This window comes from Microcaecilia unicolor, chromosome 6 (assembly GCF_901765095.1).
Source record: "Microcaecilia unicolor chromosome 6, aMicUni1.1, whole genome shotgun sequence".
In the NCBI taxonomy this organism is placed as follows: domain Eukaryota; kingdom Metazoa; phylum Chordata; class Amphibia; order Gymnophiona; family Siphonopidae; genus Microcaecilia; species Microcaecilia unicolor.
Window position 1 is genome coordinate 292,027,894 of NC_044036.1, and position 23,017 is coordinate 292,050,910.

Consider the following 23,017-nt stretch of genomic DNA (forward strand, 5'->3'; position numbering starts at 1 on the left):
CCAGTAACCCCTATCTTTCCTGCTTCTCTGAGCCTCAGCCACATCCCTTTCTCTCCTCCCTTTTCAAGCTCCAGTGGCATCCTTTTGTTCCCTATTCCCACCCTATTCTCCCAAATCCTCCTGAGGTACTGTCTCAGCCTCCTCCATCACTGTGGTCTGAAACTGTAACACTGTGCCACTCCCACACTCTCCTGCTGCTGGCAGCTGTGTGCTCATCACTTCCTCACTGCCACCATCCAAAGGGAACCAGTGTCTGCACAATGCAGCTGTGAAACCACTCACCCGGACAGCACTGTCTGGTTCCCATTGCAGGAGTAGCACCCAGCATCCAAGTGGCAGTGGGGATGGGGGTCAAGCACCCCATTCAGCATCCTCCCTCCCTCACACACTTTCTTGTTATGGGCCAGCATTCAGGTCAGGGCTCAGCCCTGACAGATGGAAGACCAGTACAGCACATGTAGTTTTCTGGTCTTTTTATACTGGCATGACTCACACCCCCAAAACCATCCCTCTGTGCACAACTGCCTAGTTCACCTAATGAATATGCAAGAAATAGCTTTGCATAGAATCTCATGCATATTCATTATGGATATCCTGAAAACCTGACCCATTTGCAGCCTTTGAGAACTGGGGGGAGGGGGGAAGATCACTAGCCAGATTTCTCTTCTGTTCCTTGCCCCCCCTCTCACCACCACACAGCCCCACTGCCGAGTATTATCATTCATACCAATAGGTGGTGATATGCTACATTCTTGATCAAACCTCTAAACTTCTTCCTGCTTCTCCTTTTTTTACACTTCTGCCTCCCTTTTCCCCAGTCTCCTTCCCACTGCTTCTTTCTTCTCTCCCCCCCCCCCTTTTTTTTTTTAATTTGAGTTGCTCTGTTCTTTCTCTTTCTGCCAGGAATGTCAGTTTCAGATGAACCAATGCTCAGTGGTTCCACAACTTCCCTTTTATCCAGCAGTGAGACAGGAAAAGAATGAACAAAAAAACCAAAAAAACCTAAATCGCACATATTGGATCCAGATGTGTTCTCTGCACATAACCCTCCCTCTCTAGCAATTTAATTAAATTCCCCCAGACAGCCAGGAGGGCTTTTAATGATCAAATTTCCCTGGCACAGTTCCTAAAATGCCCCTTCTCTCCTGCCTGATGGATAGCCTGTGGCATTTAGATCTGAAAGAGTGCTCCTCTGGCAGCTCCAACAGGGTGCAAAGTGCTTGGAGCTGACAAGCTGCTCCCTCACCCCCAGCTTTAAAACACATTTACCACATCTTTGGAATCGGCTCAGCTGCCAGGGAACTTGGCCTTGCACAAATCTTCTTTAAGATGGATCAGCATCCAAAGACATGAATCGCAGGATGCTATCTGTCCTCTGCCTGAATGACAGGGCGCCAGACTCTTTAAAGACCAGCACAGAAAAACTAGAAAGCCAACATGCCAGACACGGCCACGATGAATAAATTACACATTCACAGTACAAGCGTGTCACTACACAGCTTAACTGCACAGTGGACTTCGCATTTTTTATGTAGCATGCCTTGTGCCTTACCCTAGGGAAATGCTGAATATCAAATGAACATAAATAATTCTTCTTCACAGGGTTAGAACATAAGGAAAGCCGTGCTGGGTCAGAACAAGGTCCATCGAGCCCAACATCCTGTCAGCCCGTGTCACAAGGAACCAGCACATATATAAAAGTAGATCTGTGATCTATTTCCTATGGTTAATTTCCAGGGATGAACAATGGCTCTCCCAAGTCTACCTGACTAATCATTTGTTATGAATTTTTCCTCCAGGAACTTGTCCAAATCTTTTTTTTTTCAGTGCCATTTCATGTGCTGTATAAGCAGTGCAGCCACAGAAGGTGCAGTTCTACAGGGGTGCAAAAATTGCTCCCAGCCCATCGTCTCCTCTCATTGACAGTCAGCAAGAGGTGGGGGGGGGGGGGGGGGGAGAGGGGAACCAAAGGGCAAGGTACACAACTTGCCCACTGGAGTCCTGCTTCTCTTTAAATCCTGTGTATTCTATAACCCTGCACGTTTTTGAGAACGCCCATAGCCCACCCATTCCATGCCCCCTTTCAGCGTGCATTAGAATTTATGCACACCACTTAACAGAATACACAGCATTTTGTGCGCGTAGAATCTAATTAATGCCAATTAGTGTCAATAATTTGTTAAGTAGCAGTTATCTGTGCTGTCTGACTTGTTAAGTAGTTAAATTATGTGCACAAATCCAGAATACAACCAGATTTGCACACATAATTTCAGTTGCGTTATACAGAATCTGGGGGATTATGGCCTTATTCCTATTATTTATCAAACTCCTTACTTTAGGTGTTAGATTCATCATGGGTAATCTTTCTCTCTCCTGGAGCCTGGCAAATGTATCTATATCAACATAAGACAGCAGTTCAACTGCTAATTCCTCCACCTCTGGGTCCTTCTCCTTTCCTTCATTTGTCATGCTATCTTGCGTTTCTTGAGCTCCTCTCTCCATCTCCACCTAATCTACCACAGAAACCTTCCTCATTGCTGCTTCCAAATGCTGAGGCACCTCTAATTCTGCCCTTCTTATTAAATCCTTTTTCTCCCTCTCTATTTCTCTTTCTGCGGCATCACTCAGCTGTTTCAAGACATCCTCACTCAGGTATCATTCTTTAATTTGTACAAAGATCTTAGATTGGCATCAGTTGTCTTTTGAAGCTTTCCTTTTGATAAATGTCCTCTTTCCTCCAATTTCTGATGAGCTCTCTTCGTGTACCCTCTGTAATTAAATACAGGGTTTATAGTGTAATTATCTCCTTTTTATCTTCAACAGTCCACTTAACAGGTTATAGTCCTCTTAACTTTTTCATCAGTTTCTGTGGTTTATCTCCTGCTCCAGTGGGTCCACAAACAAGTTCACCATGGCCAATGGCTGCATCAGGGATGTTTTCTTCTCCTGAAGGTTTTGCACCATCACTACCACCATCTTTAGCCATAGTGCGTAGGCCAAAGGTGGGCACCTTTTTTATCCTGGGTGATGTGCGGCCAGTATGTATTTTTCTTTTTCCTTCCTACCATACAAAGCTGTGTCGCCTTACTGAGAGTTAGTATAGATGTTATACAACAGGGTCACCTCATGAAGGTACTCAGTAAGACTTGGGAAGAAAATGTCCCTCAACATTTTTTCCAAATAACCCAAAAACGTCCTACTGTAGCAGAAATGTCTGCTGAAATTCTTTATAGAAGGAGGCTATTGAATAATATAATTTTTGACTCAAACAAGACGGAGCTTTCACATGCACTTATCTTGTGATCCGTGAAAGCTCCGTCTTGTTTGAGTCAAAAATTATATTATTCAATAGCCTCCCCCTATAAAGAATTTCAGCAGACATTTCTGCTACAGTGGGATGTTTTTGGGTTATTTGGAAAAAATGTTGGGGAACGTTTTCTTCCCAAGTCTTACTGAGTACCTTCATGAGGTGACCCTGTTGTATAACATCTATATGTGCATGTGAATTTGTTGATTATATTAGCAGTATTGGCTACTGTTTATATATATGTATATTACATTTCATAGCAGGTGAATGGACGATTAACATCACCTGATCAGCATAATAAAATACATGAAAAGAATTACCTGATGAACGAAGTGCTGAACCACCAGGCAGTGATATTATCACTTGCAGTAATGAGTGGAAATTCTGAGGGTATTCACATAAAAAAAAAATTTGAAATATATACTAACATTGTGTGGGTAGCCTTTGCAGTGCATTTGAGTTTGAACAACTTGAGTTTTGGCAACTTGTGTCCTGGTTTGGATATTCAGTGCTGAAATTCAAGACGTTTCTCAGTACTTTATTTTTCAACAGGATGGAGCTCTAGCGCATTGAGCTCACAAAATAGTTGAGCTCTTAATTAATGAAACCCCAGGAATTAGAACATAAGAATAGCCATACTGGGTCAGCCCAATGGTCCATCTAGCCCAGTATCCTGCTTCCAGCAGTGGCAAAGTCAAATCACAAGTATCTGGCAGAAACCCAATTAGTAGCAACACTCCATGCTACCAACCCCATGGCAAGCAGTGGCGTCCCCCATGTCCAACTCAATAACAGTCTATGGATGTTTCCTCCAGGAACTTGTCCAAACCTTTTTTAAATCCAGATATGCTGAGTCAGTACAGGATATTACATAGGGGATACATAGCACAAACACAAGCAGCACGAGCTGGTTGGGCACCGGATTCTCAGTGTATAAAGTGTAGACAAGGGAGAAACACATTTATGAATGCATTTTGGAGTTGTGTCAAAGTAAAAAAATTTTGGAAAAGGCTCCATAATTATTTTGAGACTCTCATTGGTCACAGACTATTTCCCTCTTGGAGAGGGGTGTTATTAAACAAAAGGGGGGCCTATGAGCTTTCAGATAAGAGCATGGATCTATTACTGGGTAAAGCATACGCAGTGGGGAAAAAATGTATACTGAGGCATTGGATGCAAGAGGAACCACCCACCATCTGGTTTTGGAGGAATAAATTTCATGAGTTGATGTTATGGGAGGCTAGAGCAGCACGGGGCACCCCAAAGAAAAGGAAAGCATTTATTTCTATTTGGAACAAATATTTGCAAAGTATTTCCCATAAAGCAAGAAGCGCAGTGCTCAACTATCTGTCCATACTATAAAGAGGAAGGTGGGGGAAGTTAAGTAACTTTAGCTAGGAGGAGGTTAGTTGGGGTTAACACAGGTAAGGAGGACCATCACAGAAAGAGAGGTAAAGTGCCAAATGAAGTAGTAAACAATAACCTACACACTGGTAGTTATAACATGCGGAGAGGTAGAGGTAACTGAACCATGAAGTAAGAAGAAGGTTCCATAAGAGTAGAGGGGGAGGGGGCACAGTTTCGGGAAGGGTAATATTTCTTGCATATTGTTTGAAAGAATACATTAAGAGGACTCGCCTGCAAATACTGTTGGGCTATAAACAGGGCAATAGTACACTTAGAGTAAAACATGAGACATAATTGTTGGAGTTTAATATAAGTTTATTGTTTATAGTTATGCAATTGCTCTGTTATTGTACATGAACATATTCATAAATAAATAAGAAGACAAGAGGGAATGGATAGGGGAGAAAGATTGGGGAGAAAAACTTTGATGACAGAAGTTTCAGGTTTATTAATATGTAATAGAATTATTTGTTATCAGTTTTATATTGATTGCAATGGAATTGTCTACCATGTGTACTCATCAATAAAAATCGTTGAAACATAAATCCAGATATGCTAACCACTGTTATGCTAAAAGTACTTCCATGGAACTTCACTGAGTGTCCCCCGGTCCTTTCACTCCCCGAAAGAGCGAAAAATCGACTCACCTTTACCTGCTCCACACCACTCAGGACTCTGCAGACCCAACAATATCTTCTCTCAGCCATCTGCCCTCCAAGCTGAAGAGCCCTAACCTCCCAAGCCCTTCCCCATGTGAGGAGTTCCATCCCCCATCGTTTTGGTCACTCCTCCCTGAACCTTCTCCAATGCCTGTACATCTTCCCTAAGATACAGCGACCAGACCTGAACGCAACACTCAAGGTAAGGTTGCACCATGAAGCGAAACAGGGACATTATAATATTCTTGGTCTTATTTTGCATACTTTTCTTAATAATTCATAGCATCCTTTTTGTTTTTTTGGCTGCCACTGCACACTAAGCAGAAAATTTCAGTGTATTGTCTACGACACCTAGATCTTTTTCTTGAGTGCCAAGGTGGACCCTACCATCAGATAACTATGATTCAGATTATTCTTCCCATTGTGCATCACTTTGCTTTTGTCCACATTAAATTTCATCTGCAAATTGGATGCCCCAGTCTTCCAGTTTCCTAAGGTCTTCCTGCAATTTTTCATAATCCGCAAGTGACAACTTTCAATAGTTTTGTGTCATCTGCAAATTTAATCACCTCACTCATCGTTTCGATTTCCAGATCATTTATAAATATGTTAAATAGCACCAGTCCCTGCAGCACTCCACTGTTCACCCTCCTCCACTGAGAAAAATGTCCATTTAATCCTATCCTCTGCTTTCTATTCAATAACCAATTCCTAGTCCATAGAAGGACGTTGCTTCCTATCCCATGACTTTTTAATTTTCTCAGTAGTCTCTCATGAGGAACTTTGTCAAAAGCTTTCTGAAAATCCAGATAAACTACATCAACCAGCTCACCTTTATCCCCATGTTTATTCACGCCTTCAAAGAAATGAAGCAAATTGGTGAGGCAACACTTCCCTTGGCTGAACCCATGCTGACTCTGTCCCATTAAACAATGTTTATCTATGTGTTCTGTAATTTCATTTATAATAGTTTCCACTATTTTGCCCAGCACTGAAGGCAGGCTTACTGACTTAATGTCCTGGACATGTTACAGCTCAGTGGCATCAAAGATTTTGTGAATGTGGGTTGAAGGAGGATGAATAGAAATTATGAATTAACGAAGAAAAACTCCATTATACTAACGTATTTTCAAAGGTCATACTAAGGGCTACTTTTTACAAAGCTGTGGTAGTGATTCATAAGTACATAAGTAGTGCTATACTGGGAAAGACCAAAGGTCCATCACGCCCAGAATCCTGTTTCCAACAGTGGCCAATCCAGATCACAAATACCTGGCAAGATCCCAAAAAAGTACAAAACATTTTGTACTGCTTTTCTTAGAAATAGTGGATTTTCCCCAAGTCCATTTAATAACGGTCTATGGACTTTTCCTTTAAGAAGCCGTCCAAACCTTTTTAAAACTCCGCTAAGCTAACCGCCTTTACCACATTCTTTGGCAACGAATTCCAGAGTTTAATTACATGTTGAGTGAAGAAACATTTTCTCTGATTTGTTTTAAATTTACTACATTGTAGCTTCATTGTGTGCCCCCTAGTCCTAGTATTTTTGGAAAGCGTGAACAGACGCTTCACATCTACCCGTTCAACTCCACTCATTATTTTATAGACCTCTATCATATCTCCCTTCAGCCGCCTTTTCTCTAAGCTGAAGAGCCCTAGCCGCTTTAGCCTTTCCTCATAGGGAATTGTCCCATCCCCTTTATCATTTTCGTCGCCCTTCTCTGCACCTTTTCTAATTTCACTATATCTTTTTTGAGATACGGCGACCAGAATTGAACACAATATTCGAGGAATTGAATGGGCTTCACCACATTGGGCATGACTGTGTAAAAGGAGCCCTAAATGTTTAAACAATTGCAAAGTATTTTGAAACTATGTAAGAGGTCCTGTTTTTTTCTGGACACCTTGTATATGGTCACTTTTGCTCTGCGCTGTCTGAAATAAAAGCCACAGAGGTTATTTTTGTTCTGCGAAGACAGGAACAGCAACAGCCAGGGAGAGATAGTAGTGTTACAGCTGTGACTTGACTATACCATGCCAGAGAGAGCAAGAGAAAATTCAAATGCTTCCTGCAAAAGAAGGAGCAGGAAAAACTCTGTAATCTGGGGAACAGAAGACACCACAGCTCCAGCAGCAAAATCTTTTGTATCCTGCCCCAGGCCAGACACATAAAGAGAAATAAGACAGTGCTGACCAGCACCAGAACCTGGCAATTAACAATGTCTTTTTTTTTTCTTCTGTACTTCTCAGTTCCAGGCAAAATGGTAGAAGCTACTCTGAAAAACAAAATTACTGCTGTAGCCATCGTTTCATGAAGCAGAATCAATATAGATTTATCAACTGAATAAATTAATTTGAAGGTATTTATAAACGTGGATATGGGTGAGCTGCCTGATAAAGTATATCTGGATTTTCAGAAGGCATTTGGTTAAGTTCCTCAGAACAGATTCCTCGGGAAATCGAAAAATCATGGGGTAGAAGGTAATGCCCTATTGTAGACTGAGAACTAAAAGCTAGAGAACAGAGAGTAAGATCCAAGTAAGATTAAATAGTCAGTTTTCGGAGAAGTGTACATAGTGCAGTACCACAGAGATCTGCACTGGGGCTGGGGGGTTTTAACATATCTATGTGATCTGAAAACAAGGGGTGATGAATGAAGTGACTAACAATTTTAATTTTGCAGATGAAAAAATTATTCAGTTTATGAACAGATTGCAAAGAGTTCCACAAAGACCTTTCAAGACTACACTCCTGTGCATCTAAATTGCAGATGCAAACTGATCCTAATTATAGTCGTGCTGCCTGCAGTTTGCTTTCTGCCCATGTCCTGCCTAGTTACCGCCCCCAATGCAAAATGCTCTTAATGGCACATTAGCAGTGCTGTTCAAATAACACATTTACTGCGCTCATGCAATAGTGGTTACCATGCAGTAATTTACATAGTAACATAGTAACATAGTAGATGACGGCAGAAAAAGACCTGCACGGTCCACCCAGTCTGCCCAACAAGATAAACTCACATGTGCCATTTTTAGTGTATACCTTACCTTGATTTGTACCTGTCTTTTTCAGGGCACAGACCGTATAAGTCTGCCCAGCACTATCCCCACCTCCCAACCACCAGCCCTGCCTCCCACCACCGGCTAAGCTTCTGGGGATCCCTTCCTTCTGAGCAGGATTCCTTTATGTAATTTGTGCATAAACTACCTAATATGCTTTTAGTAAAAGAGCCTCATTCTCTTCCTCAGCCCCAGGAGAATCAAAGAGTGAAAGGGAGTCAGGAGCAGTGCTGAAATCCTTTCCTTCAGGTTGCAGTTTTGGCCGTTTATTCATTTTGGTGCAAAACTTGATGAATTCTTTACATCACAAGCACTTTGGCTCTTTTTTTTACTAACTAAACATCAAATAATTTTCTGTTCAGTAAATACAAGCAGCAGCTGTCACTAAAAGGGGCTGCCCTTAAAACGTGTCCAGAAGTACAGCTGAGCTGAGGGATTGGAAAACAGGGAAGGAGAGGTAGTGTGTCTCTGTAAGAAGAGAACCAGTCAGGGGGTTGGGTAAAATACCAACCAATAAGCGAAATCGGAACCTAGGAGTTGAGGCTTTAATTAGAGTAGGATGTACTGAAGCATAATATCGAACAAAGCATTTTTTTAAATCAGAGGTCACATAAAATTTTATTTCTAAAAATAAGGGCTTTGAATTTTAAACCCAATTGGGTAAAAAATAAAATAAACGAAGGACAACAAAAACAAAAATTATTTTCACAAATAAAGGATCTTTCCTACAAGGCAGCTTTGGTTGGTTCTGGTTCTCCTGGGCAAAAAAATCCAAACTCAAGGCAGTTTTTAAGCTTCTGACCCTGACTTTTGGTAAGAGATGGAAAAAAGGAACAAATCTAAGATAACAACATCTTAAGCTTTATAAACAACTAGTAAACCGTTTCTGACACAAATGAAACGGGCGCTAGCAAGGTTTTCCTCGGAGTGTGTATGTTTGAGAGAGTGTATGTGAGAGTGACTGTGTGAGAGAGAGAGAGAGTGAGTCTGGGTGCGAGTGTGTCTGTGAGAGTGTGTGTGTGAGAATGAAAGTGTGTGCAAGTGCGTATGTGAGACACAGTGTGAGAAAGTGTGTTTCACACTGATACAGTGTGTGCGAGAGAGAGTGTGTGTGAGACACAGACTCTCTGTGAGACTGAGTGTATGAGACCAGGAGAGTGTGTGAGTGACTGTGTGACACATAGAGAGTGAATGTGATACAGTGTGAGACACAGAGTGTGTGAGAGACAGTGTGTGAGAGTGAGAGAGAGAAAGACATTGACTGTGAGAGAGTGTGTGTGTGACAGAAATACTTCCCTCCCTCCCTCTCTCTGGTGTCAGCCCCCACCCCTCCCTCCCTCTCTCTGGTGTCTGAGCATTACTGTGCAGGACGCTGAGCTCTGGCTGTGCTTCAAGGAACTGACCAATCCTATTTAATAGAATGCACCTCCAACATTCTGAAGCCGAGAAACCTCGTGTGGTTGGTCACTTCTGCTTGTGACGAACCCAGAAGTACGTGATGTCAATTCAGGAGATGGATACAGAGAGCAGGAATGCCTCAGCCATGCAGTCAGCTTCAGAATGTTGGAGGTGCGTTTTATTATATAGGATATTAAAATAATAACTAAAAAAAAAAAAATCAGCTAGCCTATCTGATCATTTCTTTGATCATATGTACTCATTTTCAAATCTTAAGCAAATAAATACAATTATGGTTCCCACCACTGTTATAACACTGAATCTGAAGCATATTTTAATTTACATACGTGTAAACACATGACTACGTTTACATTTAACTTGGATTTTCTGATTCCCATCGATGATTTGCTGTACCATATTTATAAAAAAAACCCATTAACATTTATTTACAAACAAAAATATTATTAGTTGCCCCCCTGAGTATACGCGTTCCTCTTCCCGTATACTGCCAATCAAGGGGGAACTCACACACATCTCGCAGCAGCTCTGGAATGAATTGTCTTTTTCCGGGGCAAAAGGTAAAAGACGGATACAGCGGGATCCTCCCGGATTCGATTACAAAACCTTTAAAAGTTAATTTTTTCCTTGCCAGATCTGGCTTTTACACTGTCCCTTCTCCCGGACCACATGGTTACCAGCTCTAAGCTTTTTTTTCCTCTAAAAATCAAACAAAATAAAACATGGAAAAGAAAATAAGATGATACCTTTTTTATTGGACATAACTTAATACATTTCTTGATTAGCTTTCGAAGGTTGCCCTTCTTCGTCAGATCGGAAATAAGCAAATGTGGTAGCAGATAGTATATATAAGAGAAACATCAAAGCATTACTTTGACAGTCTGACAGAGTGGGAGGGTGGGGGTATGCATGGGGACATCAAAGCATTTCATTGATATTCTAACAGAATGGGTGTTGGTAGGTGAGAGGAGGGTAATAAACAGAGAAATACAGCTTTCTGGTTTATAATGGGTTAGAAAACCCAGATCCTTATTAAGTCCTGTTTGTTGGGTGTCAAAATATTCAATCATTCTTATTTCAAAGGTCTTACGTTCCTGTATTGTTTTAAAATTACCTTTCAGTATTCTCACTGGTGCAGTGTTCTGGTCTTGTGAAGGTTTGGCCCACAGGGGTGGGGGCTTGACTGGCACTGGCTATTTTCATGTAATGTCTGTGCAGATTGAATCTTGTCTTAAGCATCTGGCCTGTTTCTCCAATATAGCATCCTTCGTTACATTTTTTACACTGAATGATATATACCACATTGGAAGATGAGCACGTAAAATAGTCCTTTATGTTGAATATTTTTCCTTTGTGAATGACTATGGGGTCTTGTGAAATGTTTGGCATAGTTTGCAGCTGGCTGTGTTACACAGAAACGTGCCCATGCTGGCTGTGTTACATGGAAACATGCCCTTCAAAAGCTAATCAAGAAATGTATTAAGTTATGTCCAATAAAAAAGGTATCATCTTATTTTCTTTTCCATGTTTTATTTTGTTTGATTTCTATTGATAACCTTTAAGAGTGGACTAACACGGCTACCACACCTCTCTACTTTTTTCTCTAAGAAAGTCACAGCAATCTGCCCCCCCCCCCCCCCAATAATCTTTTGTTTTTCTTCTGCTTCTAGGCCAGAAGAGCGCCCACCCCCACCAGAGGCTTGCATTCTCTTCCAATTTCCAAATCGTAAAATGTACCACAGTGGCTTCCTCATATCCAGAACCCTGGTACTGTATTTTCAACCAAGGAGGTTGCAACTGCTCTCAATCACCTCCTCCTTGGCTCAGTACAGACGTACTAGTTGGCAATTATTGTTGACTTGTTGAACTGATACCAGAAAACTGCGTAAGCGAACGCCATCTGGCGGCTGCTGGCCGCAGCCAACTCCAACATCGCATCGCTTCGGCTTTCGTTTCTGCTCTTAACGATGACCGGTTCCACTTCTCTTCGTCCTTCTCAACTCCCTCCTGCAGGGGGTGCACTCACTTCGCACCATAGAGAGTAGAGTCGGTGCCCCTGTTTGTTTCCGCGTCCGGTAGGCGTAGCATGTCGGGACTTGTAGTAGCAGTGGAGAGGGATCCGGGTTTTAGTCTCATTGCATCATGCCCTTTCTGCACGGCTTCCGAAGGATCATTTTTGAATATCAGCCCTTGGTGGATGAGATCCTGGGCTCGGTGGGGATCCAGGACCCTGAGAGGCTGGACGGTCCGGAAGCCCTGGACAGGTAAGGAGCGATCCCGGCCTGGTTTTTCTTCCCCTAGGATTCCGTTTGAGACAATCAGCCTTACTAGCCCATGCAACTCGGCAAAATCAGGATTGAATAAGCTGCCTCGGTGGATCTTGAGTGAGCCCCCCCCAGCAGGGGTACTGCCTTCCTGCTGGGAATGGCCTAGTTCTTTGGTGTTTACAGTCTTTTGCTGTGTCAAATAGGGGGATAGTTTTTAAAGTGCGTTAGGGCTCTAATGCGTGTTATTTTTGCCTTAACGTTTTAAAGGGGACAAATATGTTATACTATTGTAATAAATATTAATGTTAGGTACAGTGGGATAAAGTAATTATATGCAAAAGATGTAAATGCATGTAGAACAGCTTCTTACATACCACCAGGAAAAAAACTGACTATTTTTTTGTACCAGAAATAATGGATAGCAGTACGCCTAGCTGCTTTTTAAAGAAGCTGACAGCCAAGCAGCTGTCCCCTCCTCATAAACCCACCCCCAAATCACATCCCCCTGATCACAGAGTTTTAATATTTTACAACAAAACCTTAAAGGTCAAATATTCCATGAAATGTAAATACAGGCATAGATATGAAATTATGTGTAAACATTTATGTAGATATGTTCCAGATTACAAGCTTCACAACACTCATGGAACCACAAATATATTTTGTAGATCACTTTAGTGATGATGTCATGGACCATTTATAGTCTGTAAGCTAATCAAGCAATTTCTGGAAATAAATAAAAATAATTAAAGATAGGTCTAGAAGCATCAGCTCTAAGAAGGTTGGGAAAAGCTTCAGGAGCAGTTTCTCAGCAGCATATATGAAGGAAAGTATATCTTTTAGAGAAAATTTTGAATTAGCTTGATATTAAGAACCAACCCTAGTCCGCTTGCCCATCTGAAGCTTAGCTGCAAAAATGAAGAGTTAGCTGGTACCCAGCAAATAGGCTGAAGGGCAGCTGACCAGCCATAGGAGGTGGTACGTATTACTGCCAATGCTTGAGGAGTTTCACTACCACTGCCACAAACCATATGTAGTACCAGAGCTCTCAGAAGGCTGCACACACACTCTGCTTATCCCTTGTACTCCTTCCTGTTGTCAGTATCTCCTATGTTCTCATGAACAATATTAGTCCTACATATCTCCAAACCACAGATATTTTTGCTGGTTAATATCTTGTCTATTTTTACCCATCAAGACGTGGAAAAATATTCTTCATGATCTGCTTCATATCCAGCAACAGTAGATTGTACTATGCACTAGCACTACTAACAGACTGACTGTGCTATTCCGTTTTTTTATTATTCCATGCTAGTTCCAGCCACACTAGAGAAGACGGCTCCAGGCTGCTGACTGAACTGCTAGAACGGGAGGCTCAGACTCTCTTTTATCAAGAGGGAGTGAGCTATTCTCTGCTGAAGGTGGCTGAGTTAGGGCTGCTACATGTAGCAGAAACCTTGCTGCAGTATGGAGCTGATCTCAGCTTTGAAGGTAAGTACATCCTGCTTAGCTGTCTTTTCTTTCACAGTGAGCCCTGCTTCAGGATTATTACTAGATGTGCACATGAAACACAAGCTCTTCATTGCTTTTTTTATGGAGCCATAAGGTGTGCCATCTATGTGGGTGCACAAATAAGGAAGCCATCTTTATGCAGGGTATGAGAGGTTTTTTTTATTTTGGGCCCAGTAGTTTTTCATCCTGCACCCTTTGGGCCTGTAGCTCAGTTGGAACAATTACCTACTTCAGAATCCTCAAGACATACACATTGGTCATACACAAACAGATTAAGGATACCCAGGCCATGACCCCCTCCTCCAAAACACATTCACCTATTACCCTTAATGTGCCTCCACACACTTTAATTGGTCAGTAGGGAATCAGTTCTAAAAAAAATACTCTGCACCACTTAAATGCCTACACTTAGAACATTTTCAGCAGAATTTAAGAGAAAGGGGATGGGACTTCGGGGCAGACTGACCATTCGGGCAACCGGGCAGTGCCTGAGGGCCCAGAGGCTCTGCCTGGATGCCTGATGCGCCACTGGTGATCTAGTGGCCTCAGCCAGGAGGGGGAACATGTTCTTTCCTGACTGGCCTACTGGACTGCCACTATTCCTCTCCTCCTCCCCTCCCCCCAGCCTGGCACCACTGTATTTTAAAAATGGCGGCCAAGACTCCCAATACTCGTGAGAAGTCTTTACCACCACTTTGGAAAACACAGCAGTGCTGACAGTCGGGGGAATAGTGGCAGCACAGTGGGCAGGAAAGAACGTGCCCCCCCACAGATACCACCAGACTACCAGGACCGGGACAGCGGGGGTGGTGGGCAGTGGCCGGGTGGGGAGCCTAGACCACCCCTGTGGGACTTGATATACCGCTTTTCTGTGATTACAATCAAAGTAGTTTACATATTATATACAGGTGCTTATTTTGTACCTGGGGCAATGGAGGGTCAAGTGACTTGCCCAGAATCACAAGGAGCTGCACTGGGAATCAGACTCAGTTCCCCAGGATCAAAGCCCACTGCACTAACCACTAGGCTACTCCTCCACTCCATTTTAAGGGCCTAGTGCTAAATCCTTCCCCCCCCCCCCCCCCCCAACACCTCACATTTTAGGAACCCAGCTATAGTCAGTTTTTAGAGGAATCAGTTTGGTTATTAACTCCCATGGTAGGTGTCTGACCCTATCTGCAACATTCAAAGCTCCATTTAGCCTAAGCACCAGCAAGCAGTGCTTTTATTGTACAGATGTATCTGAAACCACCCGTGTTCTGTGTTCAGATGTGGGATATGAGTAGTATACTGCAGTCCCTGTTCTGCTGTGATCCGTTCATTTCTTTTTGATTTCTCTCCAGTTATAATATATTTGTGCTCTCCCTACCACACTTCCCTTCTTCACCCTGAGCTTTGCACCCCTCGTTCATTAATACATGTGAAAACTCAGGTGCAGGGATTCTAAATTACAGAGTAGATGCATCATTTCAAAGATTAGCCAAGCTGTTGTAGATGTTGTAGCTGCTGGGTTTGCCTTGCTTTCTTGATAAAAACATCTTTTTAGGCCATCAGATGCACAAGAAGTTTATACAGGGGCCTTTTATTGCATTTATGGCTCACAGCACCAAACCATTTCTATAGAATAGTTTGCCTTTGATAGAAATAATTAATTCACACTGTAGTGTTGTATACACTGGTGTGAGGAAGTAGCAAGGGGAAAAATGAAGACAAAACCACAAAAGAAAAATCTTGTTTTCGCATTTGGCTCAGTGGCAGCAGCGAGCTGGTTTGTGCTTATGAGTGTTAGGCACAGAGAGAGCTGGCTTGTTTTTGTAAGTGTTGGGCTTGGAAAGTGGCAGCAGGCTGGCTCATAGTCACTAGCATCGGGCTCGGAGGGTGGCAGCAAGCTGATTTGTACTTGCCAGCATCAGTCTCAGATGGCCACAGTGAGTTTGCTACTTCACTGCTGCTGTCTATGGGTTATTATAACATAGTAATATAGCACATGACAGCAAGACCTGTATGGTCCATCCAATCTGCCCAGTAAGATAAACTCATTATAGTTCAGCATTATTGTACTTGTGAAGATTTTAGTGATGGTGTCTGCTCTAAGTGTGATTTCCTAAAATAGAACATTAGGAATATGTTTAGTATGTATTTGTGGGGCTAAATTAATGAAACTGCATTCTGTGGACTCTGCTAGCATATGGAGTGAGTAGGCAATGGTTAATGTACACAGACTCCCAAAGGAGGCGCTGAAACACTTAGCAGAGTGGGGGGCGAATGAAACTGTAAAACAAAAGCACCAAGTTGTATTTTAGGGCAGTGGTTCTTGGGACATACCTAGCTGGTCAGGTTTTCAGGATCCCTACAATGAATATGGATGAGTGCACAGTCACTATGGATAGGGTTGGGATCCTCTGTTTCTAGGGGGATAGTTTTCTTATTTTACTGATTTTTGTTATGTTATTCTAAAGGGGGTTTTTTTTCCTTCAATGTTATGTTTCTGTTTCTAGATCCAGTCACGTATTACACTGCTCTACATATCGCTGTCCTTCGAAATCAGCCAGACATGGTGGCTCTGCTAGTGCAGCATGGAGCTGACATTAATCGTCGAGACAGGGTGAGAGAAAGCCACTAACTGTTACAGCAGCCACACTAAAGAATCTGCCGTTTATAATGCATGCTCTCCTGACACATGCATTTCTATACTCCTGGTTATGATGGACTACTGCTGAGTTCTCGTACACTGTTCCCTACAGCAGTACTTCCGCAGCAAGGCTGAGACTGCTGGAGTTGTGAGCTTTCATGTAACATCCCCTGCTGGGACTGTAGGAGCTGTCTTATTCCCGTTCACTGCAGTGCCCTCTGTTGGGAGATGATTAACCTCTTTTAACACCTGCCTGGCTTGAAGTCCCTATGGGGCAGTGGTTCCCAATCCTGGTGGCACCCCAGCCAATCAGGTATTCAGGATATCCACAATGAATATTCATGAGATACTTGCATGCAAATCTCTCATGAATATTCATTGTGGATATCCTGAATACCTGACTGGCTGGGGTGCCTCCACGACCAGGATTGGGAACCACTGCCCTAGAGAAAGGCATACTGCTGGGGTTTATTTTTTGAAAGGGAATTGGCTAGCCATGGCTGTCTCTGGAAATGGTGTTGCCTGACCTTAGTGCACAGACTTGATAAATCATGACCCATGAGATTCTGACCTAGGACACACCTGAATTTTCTTTCCTTAATTAGATTCATGAGAGCAGCCCCCTGGATCTTGCCAGCGAAGAGCCTGAGCGCCTCCCCTGTTTGCAGCGTCTTCTTGACCTTGGTGCGGACATCAACTCAGCTGACAGAAATGGTCAGTGGCTCCTTTTTAAGAGGAAACTATCACAGTGCGTGGAATAAAACTTTGGTGGAGGAGTAGCCTCGTGGTTAGTGCAGCCGATGTTGATCCTAGGGAACTGGGTTCAATTTCCACTTCAGCTCCATGTGACTGTGAGCATGTCACTTAACTCTCCATTGCCCCAGGTATAAATAAGTACCTGTATATACTATGTAAACCGCTTTGAATATAATTGCAAAAACCACAGAAAAGTGGTATATCAAGTCCAATTCTCTTTTTCTTCATGCATAGCTGCACCCAGCACAAATGATTGCGTGGCCTATTCGTATTGTTTCCTCTTTGCCCCTTGGGTGTGTAATTGTAAAATATTGTCCTCATAAGTCCTGTATACCAACATTAGGACAGATTAGCTCTGCCTGTTGCTGGAGTGTGGGATGCACACCCCCTGATAAGGGATAGATACGTGACAGGTGTGCAGCATGGGTCACCCAAGTTGGAGTTACAGGGCCACAGGAGCCGAGCAAGAGAACGGAGTTGTGTATACAAAGTGCCTGGGGGTGGGAAGGGGGAGAGGGGTGGCCTAGATCAGTTTGGGATGGGAGAGGGGGGTGAATGAGGCCTCTGCAAATGTGTGGGTGTCTGCTAGTAACAGAACATTGTGGGGGGGGGGGGGGGGGTACATCATCTTCCCAAGAATGCTGTAGTCTTAAGTCCCTTCATACATGCAAGCTTAGTGTGCTCATGTCCCCTTTTCACCACAGCTGTTAAAGGCCATTTACTCTAACTCAGCTGCCACAAGACCTAATGGACTGAGGTAGATCATGGAGCACTATGCACATCACTTTGCCTGAAATGGTTCCTGATTCATCCTCAAAAAACAGATCCTAGGACTTGAGCAGCCGCCTTTGCGTTCTCACTTGATGGGCACCACCACTGATGTGCTACCAGCTTCTTATCAAAGAACACCATGGCTTTACTTCATTTAGTGAAACATTTGCTATCATTAAGCAGATTTTATAAGAGGCTCCTGGGAATCCCCTCAGTTGGATTGGGGCTTCTTTTATTTAGGTAGGGTTGGATTGGCATGTAGGTGGCCCACCAAAAGGATCCTAACGCTCTTTGTAAACAGTGACAGACCACCTTTAGGTTAGAACAATGCAACAACTGAGAAATACTGATTGCACAGCTCCTTATTTAGTGCTGCTAGAGTGCATATACTCACTTGTCAGGCATGATCTGGAGCAGATGATAAGGGATGGAGAATTGGGCTAATATCCTGCGATTGCTATACCCATTTCTTGCAGAGTGGGTGAGAAAATAAAAGAATCACATATCGAGCGTGGCACACTGCTCTGAGCTAGAGAGCCAACATGTGAACATAACCTGCCACCATCTCTTTGGCTCAGAGGAGTGTAACATCTCAGCCTTCCAGAGAGCAAGAACTCACCCTAGGTTTATCTTCCTTCATCCTAGGAAAGACTTCCTTGCTGCATGCGCTGGCCAGCAGTGATGGAGTTCAGATCCACAACACTGAAAACATTCAGCTGCTGCTTGAGGGAGGTAAGGTCTTCTCTGCGCTTTGTGGTATAAGTATTATAAATAGGGAGGGTGTCTCCACCGCACTGGCTGTTGTCAGGAAACCCCATTTGGAGGCAATCATATCACACGAGGCTCCAAAGATCTATACATCACCCTGCATTTCATTGAGTTATAAACTTATTAATTACACCATTGTAAATAACCAGCACAGATCTGTTTTTTTACATTCACCCTCTTATTTCAGGAGCAGATGTGATGGCCACAACTAAAGATGGGGACACTGTTTTCACTTGTATCATCTTCCTCTTGGGAGAGGTGGTCGGGGGAGATGAAGAAGAAGCACGAATGATCAATCACTTCTGCCTGAGGGTCACGCAGATGCTCTTGGCCCATGGTGCTGATCCCAGCCAGTGTCCCTCACATGAGTCTCTCACTCATACCTGTCTCAAGAACTTTAACCTCCACTTTCAGCTCCTGCGCTTCCTGCTAGAGTCTGGCGCCTCTTATGACTGCTCTGTACATGGACCATCCTGCTGGTCTGGCTTTCATACTGTGTTTGAGAAGCTGTGCAGCCACCTAGACACTTCAGATGAGCTGCTACAAAAAGCTGAGACTGTCCTAGAGCTCATGGTTGCAAACTCGGCCAGAATCAAATTGCCCAGCAACTTTGAACTGAAACCTGTGGGTAGCAGGCTCCACGTAGAGAAGGTGACTGCTCTTTACAGATCCTTGAAACAGCTGGAACAATCATCACCAACACTGAAGCACCTGTGCAGGGTCTGTATTCGGCAGCAGCTAAGGCCATGGCCAGTTGATATCAAAGTCAAAGCCTTACCCCTTCCAGACAGGCTCAAATGGTATCTCTTAATTGAACACAGTGCCTTCACCGAGGAGGACTTTTGATATCCATTCTATGTGCTCTCCTTTTGAACAATGTTATTTGTGGTGTATATATCTTTGTGTGAATTTGAATGAAGTGCTGTATGATCATGGTCAAGCATTTGACTGTTGTACATGAGTCGTATCATGTAATCCTCTGTTTAAATACCTTTTCATTTCTGTTCATACTGGATGCTTGTAGCATAAGGCTCAAAGGGACCAACTGTGAGATGGAGAGGAAAAACAACCTGGTATGTAGTGGCTATAGAATGGAAACAGATGCTCAATAAAGTCTGATCCCTCAGTGTGCCTGAATGAGTCCTTATGAAAGCACTTGGGTTTAGAGTAGATTAGAAAGCGGGGGGGGGGGGGGGGGGGGGGGGTAGCTCAATCTTGTACATCAATGACACAACAAAGGTAGTATTTTGATACAGCGGCTGCATTCAAGGTTTACATTGAAAAAAAAAAAAATGAAACATTGATATTAAAGTGATGAATTCAAAAATTAAAACTAGTGTAGATGAAAGAACCGCCAGCACTAGATACACATGTGAAAAGATAGTGTGATATGTACAAAATGTGTATGTAACACAAAATATGGTTGACTGAAAGTGTGCTATCTACATTGTGATTCATAAAGTGAAAGCAATGTGACTAAGGCAAATCTTGAGTGCATAAGTGTGATATATAAAGTGAACATGATGATTCATGTCAGTTGGAGGAATTTTTGAAGGATAAGGTAGTACCAGAACAGTTAGACTGAATGTATGGTTTGTTTTGTTTTAGATTGAGAAAGTATTAATAGGGTACTGAATATAATATTTGCCTGCCAGATAGTGATTTTTTCTCTCATTTTATTATGAATTTTCTTTCCTCTGTTGTTCCCTTAATGTGGACTTATTATCTGATTAAGTTTTTTTGTTAATTCATTGGTTTATTTTATGGTATTTAAGTATCTTTCTGTAAAGAGTATGCAAATACAAATAAAGTGAACATGAGTCTGCCAACAGCTGGTTAAAGCACATCTAAATTGTTCATTTGGCATCAAAAATCCAATATGAACATGCCCAGCATGTTGGCAGACTCATGTTCATTTTATTTATTTATTTTTATTTTAATTTGCATACTCCTTTTACATAAAGATAATACTGAAAATACCATAAAATCAATGAATTAACAAAAAAACTTAATCAGGTAATAAGTCCACATTAAGGGAACAACAGAGGAAAGAAAAATCACTATCTGGCAGGCCAATATTATATTCAGTACCCTATTAATACTTTCTCAACCTAAAACAAAACAAAAATCATACATTCAGTAACTGTTCTGGTACTACCTTATCCTTCAAAAATTCCTCCAACTGACAAGAATCATCATGTTCACTTTATATATCACACTTATGCACTCAAGATTTGCCTTAGTCACATTGCTTTCACTTTATGTATCACAATGTAGATAGCACAGTTTCATTCATTACCATATTTTGTGTCATATACCCATTTTGTACATATCTTTATCACACTGTGTTTTCACATGCATATCTGTTTCTGGTGGTTCATCTACACAAATTAGTTCATTTTTGCAGGCGCCAAAACACAGCCTGTGTCGTGTTTTTGATGTACAAGATTGATCTACGCTGTGGAATAATTTTGAAGGCTCTTGGTACTTTTTGTGCTTTGTACCTCTGTTTTGTGAACCTTTCCTTATGGGCCAGAGATAGGCTGGGTGCACTCATTCAGTGCCTAACCCAGTCCTGGAGTACCCCCTTGCCAGTTAGGTTTTCAGGATATCCACAATAACTATGGATGAAAGATTTGCATATAGTGGAAGCAGTCTATGCAAATCAATTTCATGCACATTCATTGTGGACATCCTGAAAACCTGACTGGCAGGGTGTGGGTGTGGGGGTACTCCAGGACTGATTTGGGCAACACTACTCTTGAGGTTATTAAACTAATACAACAGATCAGACTGTTGCTGTGTCCTAAGGCAGTGCTGCTCAACCCTGTCATGGACATATATCTAGCACCATTACCACATTAGAATGAGATTTACCGTATTTTTCGGACTATAAGACACATTGGACCATAAGACGCACCTAGGTTTTCCTCCCAAATTTGGAGGGGGGAAAAAAAGTGTGTCTTATAGTCCGAAAAATACGGTACATGTATTGGAGACCCCTTATGCACATTCATTGTGGTAAGCCTAAAACTAGGACTGGCTCAGTATCGCATTGTCTTAATGGACTATACACTCAGTAAACAGCTTCTTTTATGTGATGCTACAACATAAGCCAGTGATTTACTCAGCGACAGTCAAATGATTGCAAAGCACATCATGCAAGTTGTACTTGAGAAACTCTTTGGGCCCTGCTTTTATTGTTCAGATGAAGCTGGCAGAAGATGAGAGAGAGACTGTTCACTGATCCATTTCTATATTTATTTATCTATTTAAAATATGAAAAAATTATGATAGTAAGTGAAAAATCCTTGAAACTGAGATCTCTGCTTATAAAATACCAATTACAAAAATCCTCTCCCCCCACCCCCCCAAGGCTCTACCCTCAAAGTGGAAGGTAGCAGTGCTACATAAGAAAACAATTCTTAAGCCTAAGATATTCTGAGTAGCTGCATTTTGAAAAGCTTCAATGCTGCTTCACCGTCCTGGTTGTATACCACTGTGAAATCACATCCCAGAACAGGTGCTGGAGGCTAACAATAGCAAACCTCAAGAACATAGGAGAAGATTATTCCTGGCAAACAACTGATGAGATAGTGACAGCACAGGCCAAGGGGTTACCCCAGGCTCGTAAAGATTGGAGGGGGGGGGGGGGGCAATTGGGTTGATCCAGCAGTTAGGGAGTCAGCTACAATGGCTGACCCACTGTAAAACTAGTATTAGTCAACTAGAAACCTTTTCTATATGTAAACTGGCTCTTATAAAATCAGACTCCAACCCAGAGCTTATCACACTTTTTTCTAATCAACCAAAAAGATCTCTATTCAAATAACATAACAGTGGTGTAGTGTTTTTTTTGGGAGGAAAAGCCTCAAACAGTGATAAGTTGAATAAGTGATCAACAAAGGAGCATCCTAAGGGAGCTCCATCCATTCATCACAGGCTGAAAAACCTCCTTAATTTTAAATATATGGTCCCCAAAGAACACTCGATTCTGCTTTTTACTAGTGTTATGAGGTTCACTTATCTCTCCAGCTGTTCAGTCTCTTATCACTGTCCGTGGCCCAACTTTCGATTCCTGCATCAGGAGTCAAAACTTGGCCCGAAGTTGGGCCGTGGATGGTGATAAGAGACTGAACAGCTGGAGAGATAAGTGAACCTCATAACACTAGTAAAAAGCAGAATTGAGTGTTCTTTGGGGACCATATATTTAAAATTAAGGAGGTTTTTCAGCCTGTGATGAATGGATGGAGCTCCCTTAGGTTGAATAAGTGATCAACAAAGGAGCATCCTATCACTATTTGAGGCTTTTCCTCCCTAAAAAAAAACACTACACCACTGTTATTTGAATAGAGATCTTATAAAATCAGGTCACAACTAGAAGTAATTGCAGTGCAAGACAGCACATGCTTGTACAATCGGTATGCTTAAGAGTGGAACATGGAAGAGTCATAACTTATAAA

The 23,017-nt window shown here is 42.3% G+C and overlaps 2 protein-coding genes across 2 annotated transcripts in view; one reads left to right on the forward strand and one right to left on the reverse strand.

Annotated features, from left to right (window-relative positions):
• PRRX2 (paired related homeobox 2) overlaps window positions 1-2,986 on the reverse strand; it is a 36,370-nt gene extending 33,384 nt beyond the window's left edge. Inside the window, 1 exon segment of the mRNA XM_030206840.1 lies at window positions 2,911-2,986. Within this exon segment, the coding sequence (XP_030062700.1) occupies window positions 2,911-2,986 (76 nt within the window).
• Window positions 2,987-11,898: 8,912 nt separating this feature from the next.
• Window positions 11,899-19,680, forward strand: ASB6 (ankyrin repeat and SOCS box containing 6). Its single transcript, XM_030207855.1, has 6 exons — window positions 11,899-12,112; window positions 13,431-13,606; window positions 16,126-16,232; window positions 16,865-16,973; window positions 18,432-18,518; window positions 18,742-19,680. Exons 1-6 carry the CDS (start codon window positions 11,991-11,993, stop codon window positions 19,398-19,400), a joined length of 1,260 nt encoding a protein of 419 aa, XP_030063715.1. The 5' UTR covers window positions 11,899-11,990; the 3' UTR covers window positions 19,401-19,680.
• Window positions 19,681-23,017: the final 3,337 nt, after the last annotated feature.

Bases quoted from the DNA above. Each gene is read 5' to 3' on its own strand.
- ASB6 (XM_030207855.1), top strand. From the start codon at position 11,991: ATGCCCTTTCTGCACGGCTTCCGAAGGATCATTTTTGAATATCAGCCC. The intron at 16,974-18,431 runs GTCAGTGGCTCC...CCTTCATCCTAG, and splicing joins CAACTCAGCTGACAGAAATG to GAAAGACTTCCTTGCTGCAT. The intron at 18,519-18,741 runs GTAAGGTCTTCT...CTCTTATTTCAG, and splicing joins TCAGCTGCTGCTTGAGGGAG to GAGCAGATGTGATGGCCACA.